We start from the raw sequence: 22,091 nt of genomic DNA, 5'->3' as shown, positions 1-22,091 counted from the left end.
CATTTCAAAGCGTGTGTGTGTGTGTGTGTGTGTGTGTGTGTGAGTTTTCACAACGTTGGGGCTCCGTACGCCGCACCATCTCAGCTCTCGCAGAGGTTAGTCTCTCTCTGTAACTTCCTGTAACTTCGACAGCCGAGCCCCACAGGAGGAAACCAGACCCACCAGAGTGCGTGTTGAGAATGTGCAGCACAATGAAAGATCAGCTGTCGCATCATTGAGATAAAATCCTGCGACTGAGGTGAAAGATCGGAACTTGAATGAACCGGGACTAGAAAGTAAGGTTGCTCACATTCAGATTGGTGATCTTTCATTTTTAATACTGGTTTTTATTTGGTTTGCTGTTGTGTCTTGTGTGTTTTATTCAGATTGATCTGTTGTAGTGTCTTGAATGTTTAATTTTATTGCTTATTAATGGTGAGCACTGCGGCAGTCAGTGGGACTATTAATGTTTAATATTCAGGTTATTGTTAGAGTATAAAAAGGGGTATGTATGTAAGTATAAGTAAATATAATACTTTTGTTAATCAGTGTTTAACAATAGTTTTCAGAGACAAAAGGTATTAGCTATCTAAAATGTGTCACTGATGTTGATTCTGTTTATAAAAATAGATACAGCAGCTGGTAGACAGCTGTTTTAGACAATGAACGTGACACTAAAACAAAGTTTAATCTAGAATTTTGACTCCTGAAAGTTCATCTTTAAAGCAAATCTCTAATAAAATGTGTAGTAGCCTATAATGTGCTTAATTTTGAGACATCAGGAGTTGTTTCGGAAAAGAATATCAACTTAATATTCACTAAACCTCAGCTGCTTTTGTCTATTTTTATCCAAAACCCTCAAAATAAAATCTGTCACCTTCCTTTGTTCCTGTAATAATCCACAAACTAATCCCCTCCCTCCACAGGATCTTTCTCCATGTTCGCAGCAACTCCCTCCAGCCCCACCAGTCACACAGTGCCGGCTCTGGTCCAGTTCCAGCTCGGCCTGTTCAGGGAGGTGGTTCGAGTCCCCGCCAGCAACCTGAGCTATCACCATGCCAAGAGGCTGGCTGCTGAGATCATAGAGCGCAAGGTAATCCAAACCTCACCCTGGTGGCCTCATTTCATGCTGCTCACCTGAAGCATGAGGTTGAGGGTATTACCCAGCAGATCAGGACGGTTCATAAGCAGAGGGGCCTTAAAGGGGCATTTCACTGAATTTACTCATGACGTTTAGTCGTCTTAGGGAGCACTACTCAACCTGTGTGAACAGATGTGTAGTGGCCTAATCTAGGTGTGGGACTTTCTTTTTTTTAAAGATTATTTTTTTGGGGCTTTTTGCCTTTAATGGACAGGACAGATTGAAATGGGGTGAGAGAGAGAGAGTGGGGGTTGACATGCAGCAAAGGGTTGCAAGCCGGAGTTGAACCTGCGACCGCTGCAGCGAGGCATCGCCTCTGTACATGGGGCGCCGGCACTATCCACTACGCTACTGACGCCCCAGGTCTGGGACTTTCTGAGAATTTTTCACAGAAAGTTTACATAGTGTTGAAAAGTCGCTCATATTAAAATGACTATCAGAAATGATGATTAATTATTAATTATATTAAATAATATAATTTGAAATCACCTCATTGGGCACCACCTACCGAAAAAGGAAAATGGCAGCCAATCATGGAGAATTTGAGTTTTGTTTCAGAAAGGGAACCTTTTTTATGGCTGAATTTCTTTGCCAGCACCGAGATAGAGGGCAGAGTAGTTTCTGGACCGAGTAGTTAAATAACATGTACTTTTGATTGTTACTGCATCATCATTGTAATGGTGTCTTGTAAACCATGAAGGTTGGGTCAGCCAATCATGGGAATTGTAGGATCCTGCGTTTTTGGGGCCTGATTCACACTAGAGACTGAAAGTCAGGATATTTCAGCTTAGGCTTTCCATGTAGGCACATGGAAGGGCAGGGAGGTTTGCCTCTCTGCCTCAGGCTTTCCTCATTTGCACATGGAGGGGCAGACAATTGTTCTCTCTCTGCCTTAGGCTTTCCATGTTGGCGTGTGAAAGGGCAGACAGGTGTGCTCTCTCTGCCTTTTGGCTTTTCACGCAGGCGTGTGGAAGGGCAGACAGGTGTGCTCTCTCTGCCTTTTGGCTTTCCCGCAGGTGTGTGGAAGGGTAGACAGGTGTGCTCTCTCTGCCTTTTGGCTTTTCATCCAGGCGTGTGGAAGAGGCTCTCTGTGTAGGCCCAAGGAAAGGCAGAGAGGCCCCAGAACAGAGTCATACCCCCAAATATAATGCATATGGAAATAAATGCAAATAAAGTTTTGTTTGACTGAAGTGTTCCTGACTGAAATGAACAAAATTCTTAATGACTTGGAGTAAAGTGGGTCCATGTTTAACAGCAGCAAAACTATATAAAAACTCTCACACAACTTGTGCAGTATAATCCAAGTCTCGTTCTTCCAGTCGTACGCTTGTATGCTCAGTCCTCCCCAAATATGTCCATTTCAGAGTTCAAACCCACTTGCTTGCCCAGGTGCGCTACTCAGTTGTGCATGAGACTCTTTGTACTGAGGTATTTAAAAATTTTAAAGCAACACTGTACTGGTTAAAACTCAAATGCTGTTTTACTTAGGAACAGAATGTGGTTGGTTCAGATCCCACACCTGCAGGTCAAATCTTGCTTTGAGAAATGATTGAGTTGTTCTTGGACACTCAGTTTGTAGCAGGCGCTGAGCTGAATGCTTACATGCACGTCTGTTAGCAAAAGTCTGCTCTAACCCTTAACACAGTCCCACTTGGAAAATGTTCAGTTGATGTTTTGAGCCCTTCAGAACAGACAGGAAGTGGACTTTGAAAGGTCATCTTATGTATGAAGGAGGATTGTGTAGGTTACTATGTAAAGTGTGGTGTCTGGGTTGACTGATGCAGAGTCTGAAGGATGTTGTGTATGGTTTTAGCTTACGTGTATCCCGTTTACTTACACATCTGATTCAACCGACGTTTTATACTGTTGAAGCAGGTGAGCTTTTATAACCTCCTCTGGAACAGTTTAGTATTTTATTTTTAGTGTATGACACAACCAGGCTCAGGATTTGGTCGGTTATTAATGAAATGTGTGTATACAACATATTCAAACCCTCCATTTGACACCCTCCTATTTCTAAACCTCATGTTCTATTCGTAAAAACTTGCGGAAGCGAGTGAGGTGACAAAGAAGCAGATCGTACTGTGAGAGTAAAATTGAACTGATGCATTGTTGCACCGTCGTTGAGGTTAAATATAGACATTCATGAATTGCAGGTGTGTTGGCCTCGGTGTCAGCTGGTCTGGTCTTCACACTGCCTCAGCTACAGAGACTTTGTGGTCGACAAGAGCACAGCAAACTTTCCGACCACAGCCTCCCCTCCTCCTGCCTCACACACACAGTCTGCCTCGCTCACACTAGCGCTCCTTTCAACTTTGATCTTTTCTCGAGTTTCCAGGCAGCAGGTCAGCGGGGTCTGAAGAATGTGTGTGTGTTTTACTTGTGCATTTTGGTGTACACAAACCTGACGGCATGAGCGTGTCACATACCTGATATATGTCTCTCCACTGGGAGAAAACCCCTGTATCTCCAGTTCTGGCCTTTAGCTTTTTTTAAGGGTCTTTAGTTCATGTTAAAACATAAAAAACACCAAAAATGACCACGTCACAGGAGGAGTGGACAAATACCACTACATAGGAATTGTTCGATTAATGTACATTCTGAGCTGTAGCTTGCTTTGCTTTGCCAGATTGCATTTTATTTCTCTTCTTTTTCCTCGTTTTATTGTGTAGTATTAAAATTACAGTAAAAAAGTAGATAACACTTGTGACTGTAGTCATGCTGTAAGGATCTAGAAATTATGAAATCACAGACATCCATTCAGAAAAACACAGATCCAGCTAATTATGTTGCTGTTTGAGTTGAGTACTGATTCTCTTTCTCCTTCAGTCACTGCTAAACCTAACTCATGACAAAAATTGAAGCGGTACATACATTTCCAAGCCGTGCTGCATGTTGCGGCGCGGTTTTGTATCATCTTTGATCTCCTATCTACCGAGCACATACGGCTGATTTCTTTTTACAGCGCAACTAGGTCATGTATTGTGATGGTAAAAAGATTGTTTACAGAGTTGACCTTTGCAGAAGTCTCTTTCTGTTTTCGTCCCTGTAAATGTTGAACCCCTCTCGGGGCTGTGCTGAATCTATCGCTTTCTAACTGAGCACTTAAACACTCCATACTCAGCAAGTACAAATTGACACCTTTGTGTTTTAGTCCTCAGACATAGACATTTGAAGCACCAGGTTTCCAAAATTTTTGCAGCCAGGATTCAAAACGACAATCACATAATTTTTGTTTTGATTCCCAAGATTTGGCTGAGTATTTTTCTGACTGTTTATTTAACAAAGCTGGCCTGGAAATGTTAACTTTAGAAAACTGTTACTCAGTATTATGTAAGTGTTTTTATTTGTGTTTGAGATGTGAAATTTGGTTAAAAATGTGGATGAAAGAGCTATCAGGGTTGGAAGTTGGCAGCAGCAACTGGCCAAATGCTGCTAAAGTATGCAGATGACTGCTTGATTTACTTCACTCACCTGCCAAAAAAACAATGCTAATCTGTTGAGCGTCTCATAGATTTTGGAATCCACCAGCTACAGTGGCAGATGGACAACAAAGTTAATTTACAATCCTGATAGCTATTTTCTTTTTTCACATATTTGTGGATTAGTCTCACCCCAGTAAAAGCATTCTCGCAGCACTTAAAAAGGCAGTAAATATATCTAGTTTCTTGGACGAGGACTCAACCTGTGGCTCTGTGTGTGTATGTGTGTGTTCAGGCTCCAGACTGCACCGTGGTGGGTGCAGGGGAGAAGATTCTGCTGTTCAGACATCAGTTCGCCACAGAGCAGCTGCTGCACCGCCTGACAGACGACGACGAGCTGCGGGATGGAGACCTCATCGAGGTCATCATAGCAGGTCAGTCAACAGCTATGAGTGTGGGGGAATCTTTATCAGGCTAATTATCTCAACTCTAAAAGGCATCGTTTTGTACCAGCAGCTCTCAGCACTATTTAGGAGGAATACAAGTCTCATTTTGGAGGGAAACTCATCATGAACACTTGAAGAAGACCGTGTCATGTCTCTGATTACATAAATATTTGTTTTCAGTATTTTTTGAATTGCTTTGCTCCCTCGCTGCACCTTGTTGAGCATTTCACACTGCTCAGATACACACAGGCTGTCAGGTTATCTGCAAGGTACAGAGTCAGTATTTTATCTACGCCAGCAAGCATCACAAAACCACTAAATCCTTCCATGAAGCTTTTATCTGACAGGTTACCCTCCTTACGCAAGATTCTCACTGAGTTCTTGGCCATGGAATATAAATATACTGCACAACAGAATCCCATAAAGACCACAGGAAAAGCAACAAGCTTTATTTGAAATCAAGGCACTTTAACCTTATAGCTCAAGTACATTTCACATCTTGCACTGCCATTTTGTAAAAATGAAATAGCAGGGAATAGGTTGTTCACTGTAGATTAGTATCTGCGCATATTTTGACACGATGTGAATGTGTCACCTAAATACTGACATTAATATGTTTGATTTTTCTCAGATTTTTCAAGTGGAGAAAATGAAAGAAAATGAGGCAGGGCTGAGCAAATGCTGCCTCAGTTGGTTCATTTTTCGCCACCTACAAAAGAGCCCACTTAAAAACTTCAGTTCAGCGTTCAAGTGTACGCGATATTAGGAATAATTTCACATTCTTTACAGCAGGGAACTGAAGCTGTTATCTCAAAGCCGCCAGACTCCACTGACAAACAGTAATTTTACTTAGCAGAACAGAGAGTTGCTGGTCTGCTGCTGCCTTGATAAGTTGTTGTATAATGTTAAGTGGTGAAAACATTTGAAATACAGTGTTCACCTGTTGCACGCACTGGTATCAAATACTGTCAGAAATATTCAGGGAAGGATTTCGTCCTAGCTATAACACATGATATTTCTCAGTAGCACTGACTGTATACAATGTCTTTATTTGAATCTGACTCAGGATCAGCGTCGGTGACTGAGATGAGGATCCGTCCCCACACCCTGGTGGTGCAGTCATACCGGACTCCCACCTTCTGCCACCACTGCGGAGAAATGCTTTGGGGCCTCGTTCGACAGGGATTAAAGTGTGACGGTAAAGCCGCTCAGTAGTGTCATCATCCAGCTGTTAAATGTGTTTGAAGTGTGAGATAATGTTTTGTTTGCCAGCATCCTATGTGACATTTGCAGTGTCGTGGATGTGACTCTAGTTTGTCTCTTTCTATCTTCAGGGTGTGGATTAGACTTTCATAAACGTTGTGCTTTCCTGTTGCCCAATAACTGCAGTCGAGCGCGGCGTCAGGTCAGCACCAGCCTCTCGTTGTTTCCTCCTCGACGACCACGTACACACTCTCTGTCCAATCAGGCAGGAGGCAGTCTGGAAGAGGTAAGGACGTAACCGCAATATTTCAGTCAACTGCTCAATAAAAAGACCTCTAGGTTATATTCTCGTCTGCACTGAGTGACTGGAAACAGTTTTTTAAGGGCTTACCATCCAACAAATGAACCTCTGATCACATATTTACACATGACTGATGACTCTCACTGTCTTTCCCTCACCAGATCAGCATGTCCAAGCCCTCCTCCAGGCCTCCGTCCTGGACTGAGCCCCCGGTCTGGCTGGCAGTTGGGTACGGCGACACCAGCACGGCTCAGGTCCCTCACACCTTCCATATCCACAGCTACACCAAACCCACCGTCTGCCAGTACTGCCACCGGCTGCTCAAAGGGCTCTTCAGACAGGGGCTGCAGTGCTCAGGTGAGACAGCTGGAGGGTTTAATTCTGCTCTGGTTCGATGGTGTTTGAGTTTCAACAACTAAAACAGAAATGTATGCTCTAATGCTTCAGGCTTCACATTATTGTTACCATTTTTTTTACACTACGACTAAAAAGGCCTCTTAGATGAGCGGCAAAAGGTCTTTAAATCTAAGTTTCATTTCAGTGGGTCATTCATTTAGTCGTGCCCTGCATGAATGAGAACAAGTTTCATAGACATTCTTTGGAGTAGGATTAGACACTACATCAAGTAGGTTGTATGTCCAGAATTGATGAAGCCTGTTGTAGTTACACCACAGCATCGATGTTCCTGCTCAGCAAATGTGAACAGATTATTTAAAAGAATAGTTGAATACTATGGGGATTACACTGTGATACCTCTCTGTGTGTCTGTATGCTAATATGCAGCTAGCACCAGCAGCTGGTTAGCTTAGCTTATTATAAAGACTGGAAGGAGGGGAAAGTGTTAGCTTGGCTCTATCCAAAATCGAAACAATCCACCTACCAGCGAGTGTTTAACTTTAACACAATACCTTGAAAAATATCTATATTTGATACTACATGGAAAAAATGACATTCAGGGCATTACTTTTCCATTTTTTATTAAAAGATAAATGTAACATTGCTATAATATGACGACGCCAACTTCTCTCTTCTTGGTTAGGACTGAAGTAAACGTTAACAATAATTAACCTTTTTTACTTGAATGAAAACAATGTTCTTCTTGCGGCACATTTTTAAGCCTCTTGAGATTGTCACACATTCAAATTGCAATAAAGCCCAAGGCTGTGATGTGTGTGTCAACTCGCTGTCAAGGAGAAGAGAGAGTGACAAAGTAGAATCAATAGTATCAATACTGAGGAAAACGAGCAGGAACTGTTTCAAATATTCAGTCGTTTTCTATCATTCTATCACATCCCGACCTGACAAGACGGCCTGATTGTCACTCCTCCCGAACATGGGAAGTAGTGATCCATAGCAGGACAGGGACAGCAGCTCACATTCCCATTGACACAGTGGTGGGGTCTTCCACTGTGTTGGAATTGGCATAAAGAATAAGAATCTATGTATCAATCAACTGATATTTTTGGCAGCACCTAATGACACAATATGTCTCATGTTTTTGAAATCCCACTGTGAAAACAACAAGTTGTAGTTGGACTGTTTCTTGGCTCGTTGCAGGAACATCCTCTCATCTCATTCTTGCCCAAAAAAAAGCAAAAAAAAAAAAAGCAAATAAGCGCATTTCCCAAAATGACAGACTATTTATTTTTAACTCTCACATTTCGATATCGACCTCAAAATCTAATATTGGTCTGACATTTATTGCATTATTATATCACACTTTGATGAAAAATAGAGCTAAATTAGCAACAACCCACGAAGAAGCGGTTTCCTGGGTAAACAAATGAACTGCTGCATCAGCAACACAAAGAATATTTTTATTTATCGACAAAAATGAATAAATCTTAAGGTCCTCTTCTAGCTTTTTCTGGAGCTTTCAACCACATCACGGTCTTCTTCAGTGGATGGAGTTTGTTACAGAGATTACCTTTAATTTAAATCACAATCGAGCATTTAAAAAAAGCTAAGAAAGAGGATGGACCTTGTCATTAACTTTTTTCTGTCAAACTATTTTCACACCAAGAAATAACTTTCACCCAAAAATATTCTTCACCTCGAAACCTTCCTTAAAAGAAATAGATGAGTTATTAGATGTTTATTCTTAGTGGAGCCTCCCCTGGTTAAAGGTATACTATGCAAGATTGTCAGTTTCTGTTTTTAAACACGCTTGATTTACTCTTGTTTGGCGTTTCATCTCGCTATATTTGCGTTTTTCGGTGCTGTGTCTCTTATAAATGTCCTAATAGAAAATAAGAAAGCACAGGCAGAGGGCAGAGTCTTGGCAGCTAAATACAGCGACACGCCCTTCTTGTAGGTCACAAGTAATATTTGAGAGGGATTACTTTTACATGAGTCGTATTTTTTTTTTAAATTTTAAATCCTGCATGGAGTATCTTTAAGGTTAAATAAATTTAAAAATCTTCTTCAGCTTTTTAATTTCTTTCGTTTTTGTAGCCTTCTTTTCTTTTTTGCAGCGATGACTCACGTAATATATTAAAGCATGTTCCTCCGCTGTGGCCATTTTTAGATGCTCTGTTCCAGCAGCACCTCAGCTCTGATGAGCCGTTTGAGGATTAGAGGTTCAGAAATATAAACCGGGTCCAAAAAGACCAGTGTGTGTTTGTTGTGTAAGCAGGAGCTTGTGTATCCCACACACTTGTTTAAAAAGATTGAACTGTGTCTGTGCTAATTTCCTCTAAATGTCTGGGTTCGTCTCAGAGCTCAGTCTGACGTAAAAACTAAATTTGAATCACACTTTATTAACACTATTATTTTGTATTTTTCTCATGCACTTATCCTCCTTTCTCTCAGTTTTTAACCTGCCACCTCTCCTCTCTGATCATTTTTCAGACTGCAGGTTTAACTGCCACCGGCGCTGTGAGCTGCTGGTCCCCAGAGACTGTCCAGGAGAGAGGAAAGGCATCAACGGTGAAGGTGAGCACTCAGTCCCTGCAGGTCTGCTTTCTATTTCATACTCTGAGCTTTTAACTCCTCTTAGATGATGGCTCCTTTGAAAAGGCCCCTGCTCTGATGTTCTCATAACCCTGCGATGACTCAAAGCTGATTCACCCTCCATCTCAAGATGAATTTTGATAGATTCGGGACTCGTTTTAGATTCCCAGAAACATCATGTTGGTCCCAGCAGTGATGATGATTCAGGGTTGGATTTAACATGACAAACATTATACCTGCTAAACATCAGCATGATGCCATTGTGAGCATGTTAGTCACTCGTATGACTGTAAACTAACAAAACATGTTCACAAAATAAGATCACAAAACGCAATCTACAGCACCTCCCACCAGGAGACCACAGACATATGCATGCACTTCACACAGTAACCCAGTGTTTCCCATACATTGATTTATTTACTCTTATTTCATTGTAGAGTTGCATGCAGCTCTTTCACTCAGCCTCTCATTGTCCCGCTCTGTTCATCACAACACAAATGAGACAGAAATGAGCGAGCTAGCCACCCCACGGGCTCTCCGCCTCACTCCCCGCGTCTGTGGACTGCTTCACCGTGAGGAGAGCAGGCAGCAGCTCTATAGAGTGAGTTATGGTCTGTTGCTATGGTGGCTTGAATTCTGCCAGTGCAAACCCCACTGCCCACTCTCCTCCCGGTGAGGTGGTCTGTAGCAGAGGGGGATTAAGGCGGATGTCACACTGTTAATTAAGGCTCTCGCTAACGTTCGCTACATAAATATTAACTTTAAGCTGCAGCCGTGAGCCTTTGGCTTCAGTTAGCAGAAAGCTAACTATTAGCAACATTTTGTCTCCATCTCTGAAATGCTTTGCTGATATTGATATATGTTTTACATTGTTTATGGTCCGACTCTCTTTTAGACTTGCTGTTTGATACGTCCGTCTTCCTTTTTTGGGTTGCTCTGTAGTGTAGGCAGTTGTTGCCAACACTTGGATAGCAACTTTCTCTGCAGAATTATCCGCCATTAAATCAGGGTTTACCCGAAAGGACATGCACATGCATCTGCATTTGTAGAACAGCCAATAGGAATGTACTCTCTTTAAAATGACCTGTGATTGGCCAAAGTCTCCTGTTGTTATGACTTAGATTTTCTAAAGCCTGAAACCAGAGCCATGGGGAGGTGCAGAAGTCTAGTTTTCTTTCAGTCCACCTGAATTACAATATGCTCAAAGTCTGTTATGGAATTTTTTTGCCCAATGACGGCAAAATTAAACTGCCTACCCCAGTTTTAAGTGATGGTATTTGTTGTTGTCATTTAAATTATAATTCTTTTATCGTATTTTTTGGATTTTATCTACTTTGGTTTCTACTGGACAAAAAACCCCTAATCAATTATTAAATTAGATTCAAATTGAATGAATGAATAAATTAAATTTAATTTACCATTTATTTTATTTTGATTTTTAATTTATTTTGATTCAATTTAATTTAATTTAATTTAATAGATTAATCAGTAGTTTTTAAGTGATTTATTTTGGTTGTTTAAATTTCTTGTATGTGTAGATTTGCTCTCTCTTTTTTTTTTTTTTTTTTTTTGTTAATTCAGGTTTTGGATTGTTGGTCAAACACCTCACTTGGGCATTTTTCCCTCTTTTTTGTCCTTTAGAAAATTAAACAGCTCACTTAAACGTTACGTGGGGATATAATCATTACTCGCAGCCCTCATGTCTTTTGCCCATGATGTCACTTTCCCAGAATCCCCAGCAGTGGGTCACGGCAGCCCAGCAGACCCAGACCATAATGATTCAGACTGCACCAGCACAACAACACTAGAGATCTCAGATGATGAGATGTCCACTGATGGAGACCAGACGGCCGAGACAAAGGAAGAAGCGCCACAGAGAGAGCCGATGAGGTCAGAGGGCTGTTAATTATTCCGATGATGTCATCCCATCTCTAAGGTGACTCTGTTGGCACAAGACAATGTCCTGATGATGTCAGCCGTTTGAATTTTACTCCTACACACTAAACTAAAACACTCATCTGTTCTTTATCATCACTGAATTCATCTGCATCACAAACTTTGAGCTTTGCGCCGCACTGCCACCTAGAGGCATTTAGAAGACACTGCAGGACAAAACGGTTCTATCAGTTCAGAGAAAAGTGACTTTAGTTTGGTCCCTAAATCAGCCTGTTTCTCTTCTGTCTCATGTCTTCCATCCTCCATCTGTCCTTCAGTCCGTGTTTCAGCAGCTACATCCCTCTGATGAGGCTCGTCCAGTCGGTGCATCACTCCAAGAGGAGGGCAGGTGGAGTCCTGAGAGAGGGATGGCTGCTGCATCACACCAACACTGACACACTGGTGAGACACACAAACACAGACTACACTTACTTAACATTTGTGCTGTCGACTTTTTCTCTGGCTTTTAATTTGGTTATCATCCGTGTCGTGGGTAAGATATCAGAGGTGTAACACTTGCCCATGTCGTGCTGTGAGACCTTCTGTGTTTGTTATTTAATTTCATATGTCATGTGATAACCATATTCCTATGTAAAGCCTGCCTCTGCACCAGACCACATATACAGTACAGGCCAAAAGTTTGGACACACCTTCTCATTCAATGCGTTTTCTTTATTTTCATGACTATTTACATTGTAGATTCTCACTGAAGGCATCAAAACTATGAATGAACACATGTGGAGTTATGTACTTAACAAAAAAAGGTGAAATAACTGAAAACATGTTTTATATTCTAGTTTCTTCAAAATAGCCACCCTTTGCTCTGATTACTGCTTTGCACACTCTTGGCATTCTCTCGATGAGCTTCAAGAGGTAGTCACCTGAAATGGTTTCCACTTCACAGGTGTGCCTTATCAGGGTTAATTAGTGGAATTTCTTGCTTTATCAACGGGGTTGGGACCATCAGTTGTGTTGTGCAGAAGTCAGGTTAATACACAGCCGACAGCCCTATTGGACAACTGTTAAAATTCATATTATGGCAAGAACCAATCAGCTAACTAAAGAAAAACGAGTGGCCATCATTACTTTAAGAAATGAAGGTCAGTCAGTCCGGAAAATTGCAAAAACTTTAAATGTGTCCCCAAGTGGAGTCGCAAAAACCATCAAGCCCTACAACGAAACTGGCACACATGAGGACCGACCCAGGAAAGGAAGACCAAGAGTCACCTCTGCTTCTGAGGATAAGTTCATCCGAGTCACCAGCCTCAGAAATGGCAAGTTAACAGCAGCTCAGATCAGAGACCAGATGAATGCCACACAGAGTTCTAGCAGCAGACCCATCTCTAGAACAACTGTTAAGAGGAGACTGCGCCAATCAGGCCTTCATTGGTCTGATGAGCCCAAATTTGAGATCTTTGGTTCCAACCGCCGTGTCTTTGTGAGACGCAGAAAAGGTGAACGGATGGATTCCACATGCCTGGTTCCCACTGTGAAGCATGGAGGAGGAGGTGTGATGGTGTGGGGGTGTTTTGCTGGTGACACTGTTGGGAATTTATTCAAAATTGAAGGCACACTGAACCAGCATGGCTACCACAGCATCCTGCAGCGACATGCCATCCCATCCGGTTTGCGTTTAGTTGGACGATCATTTATTTTTCAACAGGACAATGACCCCAAACACACCTCCAGGCTGTGTAAGGGCTATTTGACCAAGAAGGAGAGTGATGGAGTGCTGCGGCAGATGACCTGGCCTCCACAGTCACCGGACCTGAACCCAATCCAGATGGTTTGGGGTGAGCTGGACCGCAGAGTGAAGGCAAAGGGGCCAACAAGTGCTAAACACCTCTGGGAACTCCTTCAAGACTGTTGGAAAACCATTTCAGGTGACTACCTCTTGAAGCTCATGGAGAGAATGCCAAGAGTGTGCAAAGCAGTAATCAGAGCAAAGGGGGGCTATTTTGAAGAAACTAGAATATAAAACATGTTTTCAGTTATTTCACCTTTTTTTGTTAAGTACATAACTCCACATGTGTTCATTCATAGTTTTGATGCCTTCAGTGAGAATCTACAATGTAAATAGTCATGAAAATAAAGAAAATGCATTGAATGAGAAGGTGTGTCCAAACTTTTGGCCTGTACTGTATATATATATATATATATATATATACTGCTTACCTTCATACCTACCTGCACTGTGTGAATAAGAAAACAATGATTTGTCTCAACCCTTTAAAACCTGGAGTGGCATCACTTTTCTTGTGCTGCTTTCAGACGCCTTTTGCAGGTAATTAAACCTTTGAACCCTGAGCTACTGGGTGCAATTTCTGTCAAAACATGGGAAAAAAAGCAATGAGCAACTTGCAAAAAATAATGAATTGAGAAAATTATCATTATTAAAAAATTATGAATAAAAATTACTTTTAAAAAATAGGGAAAAAGAAAAAAGCTAGGAAAAACTGTGTTGTTGTTGTTGTTGTTACACTTATAATTGTGTTACGGAATTATTACAATTTTGAGGCACTCTTTCCAGGTCATTTTTTGTTTTTCTTTGTTTTTAACTTTTTTCTTTTTTTTTTTTTAAATCTCTTTTTTAAAATTTTCCTTCTTTTTTAGTAAATTTTCTTGTTTTTCTTTTTACTAATTTCTTCACTCTTTTTTTTTTTAATAACTATTCTACGAATTTCATTGCCATCTTCCCACGTCTTTAAAAGAAATAAAGGCAGCTTTGCTCAGGTTTCAAAGGGTTAAATTTGGTAAAAATATATCTTGAAAAGGTCTTAAAATGCATTAAATATATGTGTCTGATACCTGTAGACATCTTATTAATGTGTCTTTGGGATGAACTTGTTCAGAGCCATTAGCACCCTACGTACATACCGCAGTTTATGAATTATTTGTGTCGTTTGTTTTCCCAGAGGAAGCGTCATTACTGGATCCTGGACTGGAGGAGCATCACTCTGTACCAGAATGAGAGCAGCACCAAGTACTACAAGGTAGAGTTTATGACCAAACACTAATTTTCAACTGCAGCCCTTTGGCAAGATAATTTGAAACCAATAAAAGGATCAAATTCACAGGGGACAAAGACAGCATAAAGACAGCTTAACTTCAGCAATTAGAAACTGTCCAGGTAGAACAGAAGCCATGCAAAGCAACAAACAGCATGTTAGCACCAGCGCACAGATTAGCATCACATTCAGACATGCAGAGCAGCAATAGAAAGTAAACATACATACATAAAACACAACAGTCATTATGTGTGGTCATGTACACTAACACACAGGTCATGTGACAGAGAGTTAACCATGCTGTTAATAACATAGATGTTTCATAAATACCTCTGCAGAGTTGGCTGCCTAGCAACAGGAAAGGACATAGAGCAAGTTAGCAGCAGGTTAGCCAGAAATAACAACAGCAGTCTTACTGTGAGCAGCATACTGGAGGAATTATGTTTCAGTAGATATTGAATCTGATATGATTTTAAAAAGGGCAAGAAAAAAAATATTATGTTTATTTTTTATTTGTTTATAAACTAACATGTTTACAGAGACCACATGTGAACATTAAGGATGACAGAAAAAAATGACATCACTATTTAACGTCCGTCCTGCAGGAGATCACTCTGTCTGAGGTGCTGCAGGTCCGAGGCCCCGCCCAGCTCACCGTGCCCTTGTTGCCAGGCAACAGCGCCCACACCTTGGAGGTAGTGACTGCCTCGCTGGTGTACTGCGTGGTGGCCGGAGAGGACGGGCCGGCCTGGGAGAGCGCCATCCATCAGGCTCTGATGCCGGTGCAGAGCAGCGCGGGACACGGCGATGAGAACCAGGGTGAGTCGGAAACAACAAACCCTCTGACGTTATTAGATATTAATGAGACAACAAAGCTTTTTAGGTTTTATGTAAGCGAGTGTGACGAGCTGTTTTTGTTCCATTAATAACTTGTTACACAAACTTAACGTGGGCGTCGCAACATGAAGAATCCTGATGAATTTAGATTTGTTTTTAATAACATAATGAGTGAGAATTATCAGCGTTATGAAACTAAAATGCTTATTAATATGAAGTCTGAGTCACACAACCTCCGAACATGAATCAGAGAATATTTCTGAACATTTTGTCGGACAATAAGTGTTCATTAAAACGATTGTTTGTGTGTGAACGTTGTGATTACAGAGGGAGATTCATGCAGAGACAGCGTGGTGAGCATCAACCTGTCTACCTCTGAATTTATATTTAATACTTCATACATCAGTGTGTTGTACAGTGTTAAAGTGTGTGTGTGTGTGTGTGTGTGTGTGTGTGTGTGTCAGGACATCAGCTCGGTGTATCAGATCTTCACAGACGAGGTGCTGGGCTCAGGACAGTTTGGAGTGGTGTACAGAGGTGAGCTGCTTTTAACCACGTTGTTAGATTATCTTGTGAGTTTAAATGAGTATAAAATGAAGACAAAGAGTTGATAGAAGTGACTTGTTGTCATTCCTCAGGTACTCACAGGAAGTCAGGTCGGCCAGTCGCCATCAAAGTCATCGACAAGACGCGCTTTCCCACCAAACAGGAGAGACAGCTGAGGAATGAGGTGGCCATCCTGCAGGTACTGATACAAGTTTCAGCTCTGTCTTCACTGTGAGAATATCTTCTGTAGCTGCTAATGTGTGTGTGTGTGTGTGTGTGTGTGTGTGCTGTCCAGAATCTGTCCCACCTCGGCGTGGTTCTGTTGGAGGGCATGTTCGAGACAGTGGAGCACGTGTTTGTCGTCATGGAGAAGCTCCATGGAGACATGCTGGAGATGATTCTGTCCAGCGAGAGAGGCCGACTCCCTGAACGCAACACCCGCTTCCTGGTCATGCAGGTCGGACCACTTTCACATCGTTAAACTGATGCTAGATTTATGTTCTCTTTCAGAACAGCAGTTCACAACCTCGAGGCCACAAAAGGTCATGAGGTGGTTACGATGAAAAGAGCATGAAAGAAATACGTCTAGTGATGTTTTTTCCTGACTTCTGTATTCAAATTAAACCACCTGAGAGGGGATATCACTCTTGAGTGGAGCTGATCTTCTGCTCAGTGACAGAAGAGCTTTGGAAATACAGTGTTATAATAAGCTCGAGCACAGTAACACCAAAAACAAATAAAAAGCCTACACTAGTAGACAACAAGTCGTTTTACTCCAGACCGTCGTCCGTCCCTCAGCGTAAAACTGGGAATGTGTTTGTGACCTCCTGCAGAGATAAAGCATAAACATTATGTATATTAAACGATGACTCACAGTCTCATGTTTTTTCCCTGTGTGTGTGTGTGTGTGTGTGTGCTGCAGATCCTGGAGGCTCTGCGCTATCTGCACTTCAAACACATCGCTCACTGTGACCTGAAACCTGAGAACGTCCTGCTGGCCTCTGCCGACCCCTTCCCTCAGGTGGGTGGGTGTTATATACGACGTGTTTCAGGACATGATGTCTTAACGTGACCTTAAACCCTCTCTGTGTCAAAGGTGAAGCTGTGCGACTTCGGCTTCGCCCGCATCATCGGCGAGAAGTCTTTCCGCCGCTCTGTCGTGGGCACGCCGGCCTACCTGGCGCCCGAGGTGATCAGCAGCAGTGGCTACAACCGCTCCTTGGACATGTGGTCCGTGGGCGTCATCATGTACGTGAGCCTGAGTGGCACGTTCCCCTTCAATGAGGACGAGGACATCAAGCAGCAGATCACCAACGCCGCCTTCATGTACCCCCGACAACCGTGGGCCTCCATCTCCCTGGAGGGTAGAGAAGAGTTATTTTTTCTTTTTATGAGAACGTTTCCTGTCGATGCTTTTGAGGACGCGGACATGAGAGTCAACTTACAACTTAGTTACTGCGAGAAATAAGTTAGGTTTGATTTTCTGACAGCAGAGCTCATGAACTCGAAGCTTATTTGTCAGAGTTCAGATGTCAGAGTGTCCTTGAATGCATCACCAAGACAGCTAAAGATGTGACCTGCTGGAAACTGTTACTGTGATACAGAAATACAAAATATAAATCAAATAAATGACTAAACGTTCACTGTTCGTACCTCATGTAAGCTCTCTCTGCTTTCCACATTTTAACATTTGACATTTTTTAACCCCTGAACATTTATTTTGATTTAATTTCCCCTCTAAGTGTCTTTAAAGTCACCAAAAAATCCTTTTATTCCAGCATTACTCAAACAGTGGACCTGTATTTTCTCCTGTTGTCCACTGGGTGGCACCAGTGGACAACTTTTAAGACCGTTTGAGTGAATCCTGTCTGTCTCTTTTCCTCTGCAGCCATGAGTCTCATCAATAACCTGCTGCAGGTGTCGGTCAGACGCAGGTTCAGCGTGGGCAAAACTCTGGGACACCCCTGGCTGCAGGTGAGACATGAATAAATATTACACTTGTTCATAGTCTGATGTGCACAGTTTTCCATCCCACAGATGTTCAGTTATAATTGGAATATTGTGTCTGTAAAGTACTGGAAGTCAGTACTTAAATAAAAGTACAATTACCATAAAACTAACCAGTAGTTAATTTTAGTGAGCTAACTTTCACCTACACTACGTGCACCTTACTTCAGTGTGTCTGCGGAGGCTGGGAGAGCAGTGTGTTTTTCAGGAGGCACAGTGAGCACCACATCCTGTAACTGTTAGATCTTTTAGGTTTTGGTGTATAAAGTGTAGCCAGGGATTGTTGCTTGAAGCTGCCTCTTGTCCTGGGTTTCACCATGGCAGCAGTATCAAAAGAAGCAGCTTGGCGTCTCCTCCTGCGCTCCTTCCCTCTACACTCTGTCCTCACATTTAGAGCAGACTAAATGTAACGACGGTATAAAAGGCAAATGTAGTGAAGTAATAAGTAGATTACTGGCTCAAAAATATACACGTGTACACGATACAGACAAAAGTCTAGACTATACTGTGTGAAGCTTCTTAGATTTTAGGTCATTTTCACTGAATGTAACATGTTTCCATACTATGGTTGCATATAAGGCTGAATCCAGATGTCCGCACAGATGTGACGGAGTGCTGAGGGCTCCAAATCCACAATTCATCTAGTCCACAAGGGGCCTCAAGCGGACTTCCTTCACCAATTTAATAACCCACAATTCATTGCAATAAGGACGTGATGTTGTGGGTTTTTCAACTGCCAAAAAACAAATAAACGTATGAATGTGTAAAATAGTTATTGATAGTTAGGTCTGTTAAAATGTGAATGAAATAATATTCAGCCACATCATGATACAGAGATATGTTTAAGTCCAGGCTGTAGATGAGTTTTCGGCACTGTTAATCAACTTATATGACATACATGTGAATATGACGGCAGCAATAGTTGAACGTTTCCACGGCAACGAATAAAACAGTATCGAGGGCTGTCCATACCTTATGTTGGGAGGACATTGCAATTATTCATCTGTTCACTCAACTGGACATCAGTCATCGCTGGTTATATTTTAACCACAGTTAATACTAATGCAGCTTTGTTGTCCTTGAAAATACTTCATCTGCTGTCACTTTTAAGGCAGTAAATGATTTGTTGTTAGAGTTTAACTTGCAGGTTTTGTTATAGAATCAATATTTTGACATGTTAGTTCAGATTCACCTTGATGAAAAAGAAAATGTGGGAACCAGCTGATTCGGTTTAATCAAACTGAAGCTACATTTCCATCATGTCCCCTCCCTGACCCTGTTCCTCCTCTTCCTCCTGCAGGACTTCCAGCTGTGGTGTGACCTCAGAGAGTTCGAGCAGAGGATGGGCTGCAGGTATCTGACGGACCAAGGGGACGAGGAGCGCTGGATACGCTATGCTCAGGAGAGGGGCCTGGACTTCCCGACCCACCTCTGCTGGGACCCTGACAACAACCCCCAAATGTGACCTCGCTGTGGAGGTTAAAGGTCAGTCAGTTTCATAATCCATACAAAAATCTTGAATCTGTTATAGTTTCTGTGAGGACTAAGGTGTTTTGTAGTGGGGAGAAAAACTAAAAGAATCAGCAGTAAACACAAATAACAAGCTCATTAATCCATAGCAATCATAGCGTAGCATCGGCCGGCTCAGACCAGGGTCCAACATCAACACAGTTGTGCTCCATTGACTGTAATGTAATCGTTTCAGATGTCCTTCATTTTCAGGCTGGTTTTGTGGATTTGGAGCTAAATGTTGTGCCTGGGGCACGTCGTGTATTAATGACACTCGTTACCTGGAGAGGTCGGAAGAAGATATACGTTTCTTCCCTGTTCCAAAAGCAAAATCAGACCCTGAAAAGTGTAGGGTTAGCTAGCTAGCTACTGAAGATATAGCCTACTGAATGTATACACATGCTGCTTTTGCTTTGTAATGATTATAACAGTGAAACAAAGACCGACCCTGCTGTACAGGAACCAGTGAAGGGAAGCAGGGAAACTTTGCTCATATTCAACCAGCTGTGTGTCATCGCTGGACGGACACCGTTCATCTGCACATACTGCGATGCCACACAGCTGGTTCAATATCAGCAAAGTTTCCCTTTATATTCATTGTCTTGTGTGTCGATCAGCAGTGATGTGGTGGTTCACTTTTACACTGTGATCTTTAGCTTCTAACTATCTTTGTCTTTTAACCTGTTGTTGCTGCTGAGTCAGTTTGACATCCTGGATATATCCTTCAAACACACACTGTAGACCCCTCTACTCTGATAGCTTGTCGGACCATCACAAAGGGGCGGGGCTTAGCAATTTGAGGTTTATCTACTGAAGTCCTCGTCTCTTAATAATCCCTGCCCACAGCTGTTGAAGCTTTGATTAACCAAATATTTCTCACTGAAGCTTCAATGTCCAAAATCTGGTATTTGGAACAGCCCTTAATGTTTGTCTCGTATCAGTGTAGCAAGAAAAGAACAACACAACTGCTGTTTAGTAATATAATTTTCCTTTTTTATTCCAAGTTGAGTTTTTTTTTTTTTTAAATTTAACTGTGAGAGTGAGTTTTGTGTCATCGATGATGATGGACAGAATGAGTTGAGGAGCAGAATGGAGCACAGGTGAAATCAAAATCATGCACACGTAGGCATTGACTCACACTGATAATCATGGCCGACCTGTCAGTGGGACCAAAACCCTATTTGCTTCGTCACTGCCATAGGCCTGCTGTGGTCCCACATACAGTATTGTTCTTGTTAGCTTGTCCTCTCCTGATGCCCTGACGTCACCCCTCTGTCATGTAAAGAAAAATCACCTTCATATCTTTAGATGTGATTTTAAATTTGGAGAGACGTGTGGGATCGGTCTTTCTGTCTTCATTCTTAAGTCCCCATCCAGCCATGGCGCTCCCTTTCTTTATCTGTATTTACCCACAGTGCTTTGCTCTCTGTCTGCATCTTAATATCCAGTGCTTTAAAGTGTAGGCGCTCCCGTTCACCCTCTGTCAGTTCCTGAGCTTAAGGCTTTAAGATGTTTGTGTTGCTAACATTCAGGCTTCACAGTGCTGTGGTTTTTATTGTCAGACTGGCTTTGTAACGTATCGTAGCACCTGACCTGCTTCTCTCCTCTGCTGACCGACATGTTTCTGTGGTTAAGGAGAGTCAGAGACTCAAAGACAGCATTTCTAAACTTCAACATAGCATGCATCTGCACAAATACACAACCAACCAAGCCAACTGACCAACCAGCTTTTTTTTTTTTTTTTATCACGTTCTTTAATTACCCTTCTACAAAAAAATATGTCATCTGAGAGAGTGGGAGAGCAGGAGGCTTTGCTCAATAACTTTCTAACCAACTCTCCCTCATTACCTCCCTGTGTTAAGTCTCCTTAAGGCAGGTATGTTATATGTATGCTGCTTACATAAGTTCAGTGCAATACCCAGCACGTTCCTGGTTTTTCAAAGCACTCTGATGAGGGACAAACACAGCCTCTAAGGTTTGAGCAAAGCCTTCTACTCTCCCCCTCTCTGGGCAGTGGGTTTGGGCATGAAGGGAGGGAGGGAGGGTTGGGGAGAAGGGGAAATGATCAGGGCAGTGGAAGGGGTTTAAATTGCTCTCTCCACATAGGAGAAATAGTAGGAGCTGGGAAGAAGGGATAGGAGGAGGTGAAGAGAAGACGCGACTGTGTTTATAAGTCGCTCTCTCCGTAGAGGGCGCTGGAGAAGGAGATGTAGTCCAGGGCGCCGGAGGGGCAGTCAGCTCCAATGTACCTGGTCATGCGGCTGATACAGTACTCGGCCTGCTCAGGCGGCAGCTCTCTGCGCAGCTCCTCCACTGTGATGTAGTTCTGGAGGAGAGAAGGAGGCGGGTGTGATTTATACAGGCAAAGATAAAGTGCTGAAGGTTTAACTGTTGACTGACAAATGTTTCATTCTCTGGCATTATTATCCAAGATTACTATTGGTGATACAGTGTTATAACAGGGTTATTACCAATGTTAAAGGGATAGTTACAATCTTTACAAGTGGGGTTGTTTTAGGTACTGAAGCACAGTCAGTGTATTGTCTACAGTAGATTGCGGTTGGTACGCCCCCAGTAGTGACCAACAGGGAAGCTACACAATGTACTGCTTTGGACGGGGGCAGCAACAAAACCTATTTCAACAAACTAAAAATTCTGTATTCTTCTCAATGTAGTCTGGCTTTGAAGAGAGTGCTGTAATGGCTTCCCTGATGGAAATCGCTGCCCGACGGCACAGTAAAGCAGTTAAAATATTCTCCATGTAGTGTACACTTAAACTAAGTGTGTCAGTGCTCCTTCTGCTTC

The 22,091-nt window shown here is 42.2% G+C and overlaps 2 protein-coding genes across 2 annotated transcripts in view; one reads left to right on the top strand and one right to left on the bottom strand.

Moving 5' to 3' along the window:
* Positions 1–32: 32 nt before the first annotated feature.
* prkd4 (protein kinase D4) lies at positions 33–20,657 on the top strand. Its single transcript, XM_033651947.2, has 19 exons — positions 33–275; positions 906–1,072; positions 4,838–4,976; positions 6,055–6,186; positions 6,323–6,477; positions 6,654–6,849; positions 9,343–9,426; positions 11,175–11,334; positions 11,658–11,781; positions 14,295–14,372; positions 14,993–15,206; positions 15,552–15,577; positions 15,689–15,761; positions 15,863–15,969; positions 16,066–16,227; positions 16,693–16,791; positions 16,867–17,134; positions 17,659–17,744; positions 19,078–20,657. The coding sequence occupies exons 2-19, from the start codon at positions 917–919 to the stop codon at positions 19,240–19,242; spliced, it is 2,424 nt and encodes an 807-aa protein (XP_033507838.1). The 5' UTR covers positions 33–275; positions 906–916; the 3' UTR covers positions 19,243–20,657.
* actn3b (actinin alpha 3b) overlaps positions 20,258–22,091 on the bottom strand; it is a 52,741-nt gene continuing 50,907 nt past the window's right edge. The window contains exon 21 of the mRNA XM_033609323.2: positions 20,258–21,612. Coding sequence (XP_033465214.1) covers positions 21,454–21,612 — 159 coding nt within the window. The 3' untranslated portion in view covers positions 20,258–21,453. The remainder of the gene's footprint in view (positions 21,613–22,091) is intronic.

The sequence above is a fragment of the Epinephelus lanceolatus genome, chromosome 22, assembly GCF_041903045.1.
Source record: "Epinephelus lanceolatus isolate andai-2023 chromosome 22, ASM4190304v1, whole genome shotgun sequence".
Classification (NCBI taxonomy): Eukaryota; Metazoa; Chordata; class Actinopteri; order Perciformes; family Serranidae; genus Epinephelus; species Epinephelus lanceolatus.
The sequence above is the reverse complement of the archived record's forward strand: the minus strand, read 5'-3'. Positions and strand labels throughout refer to the sequence as shown.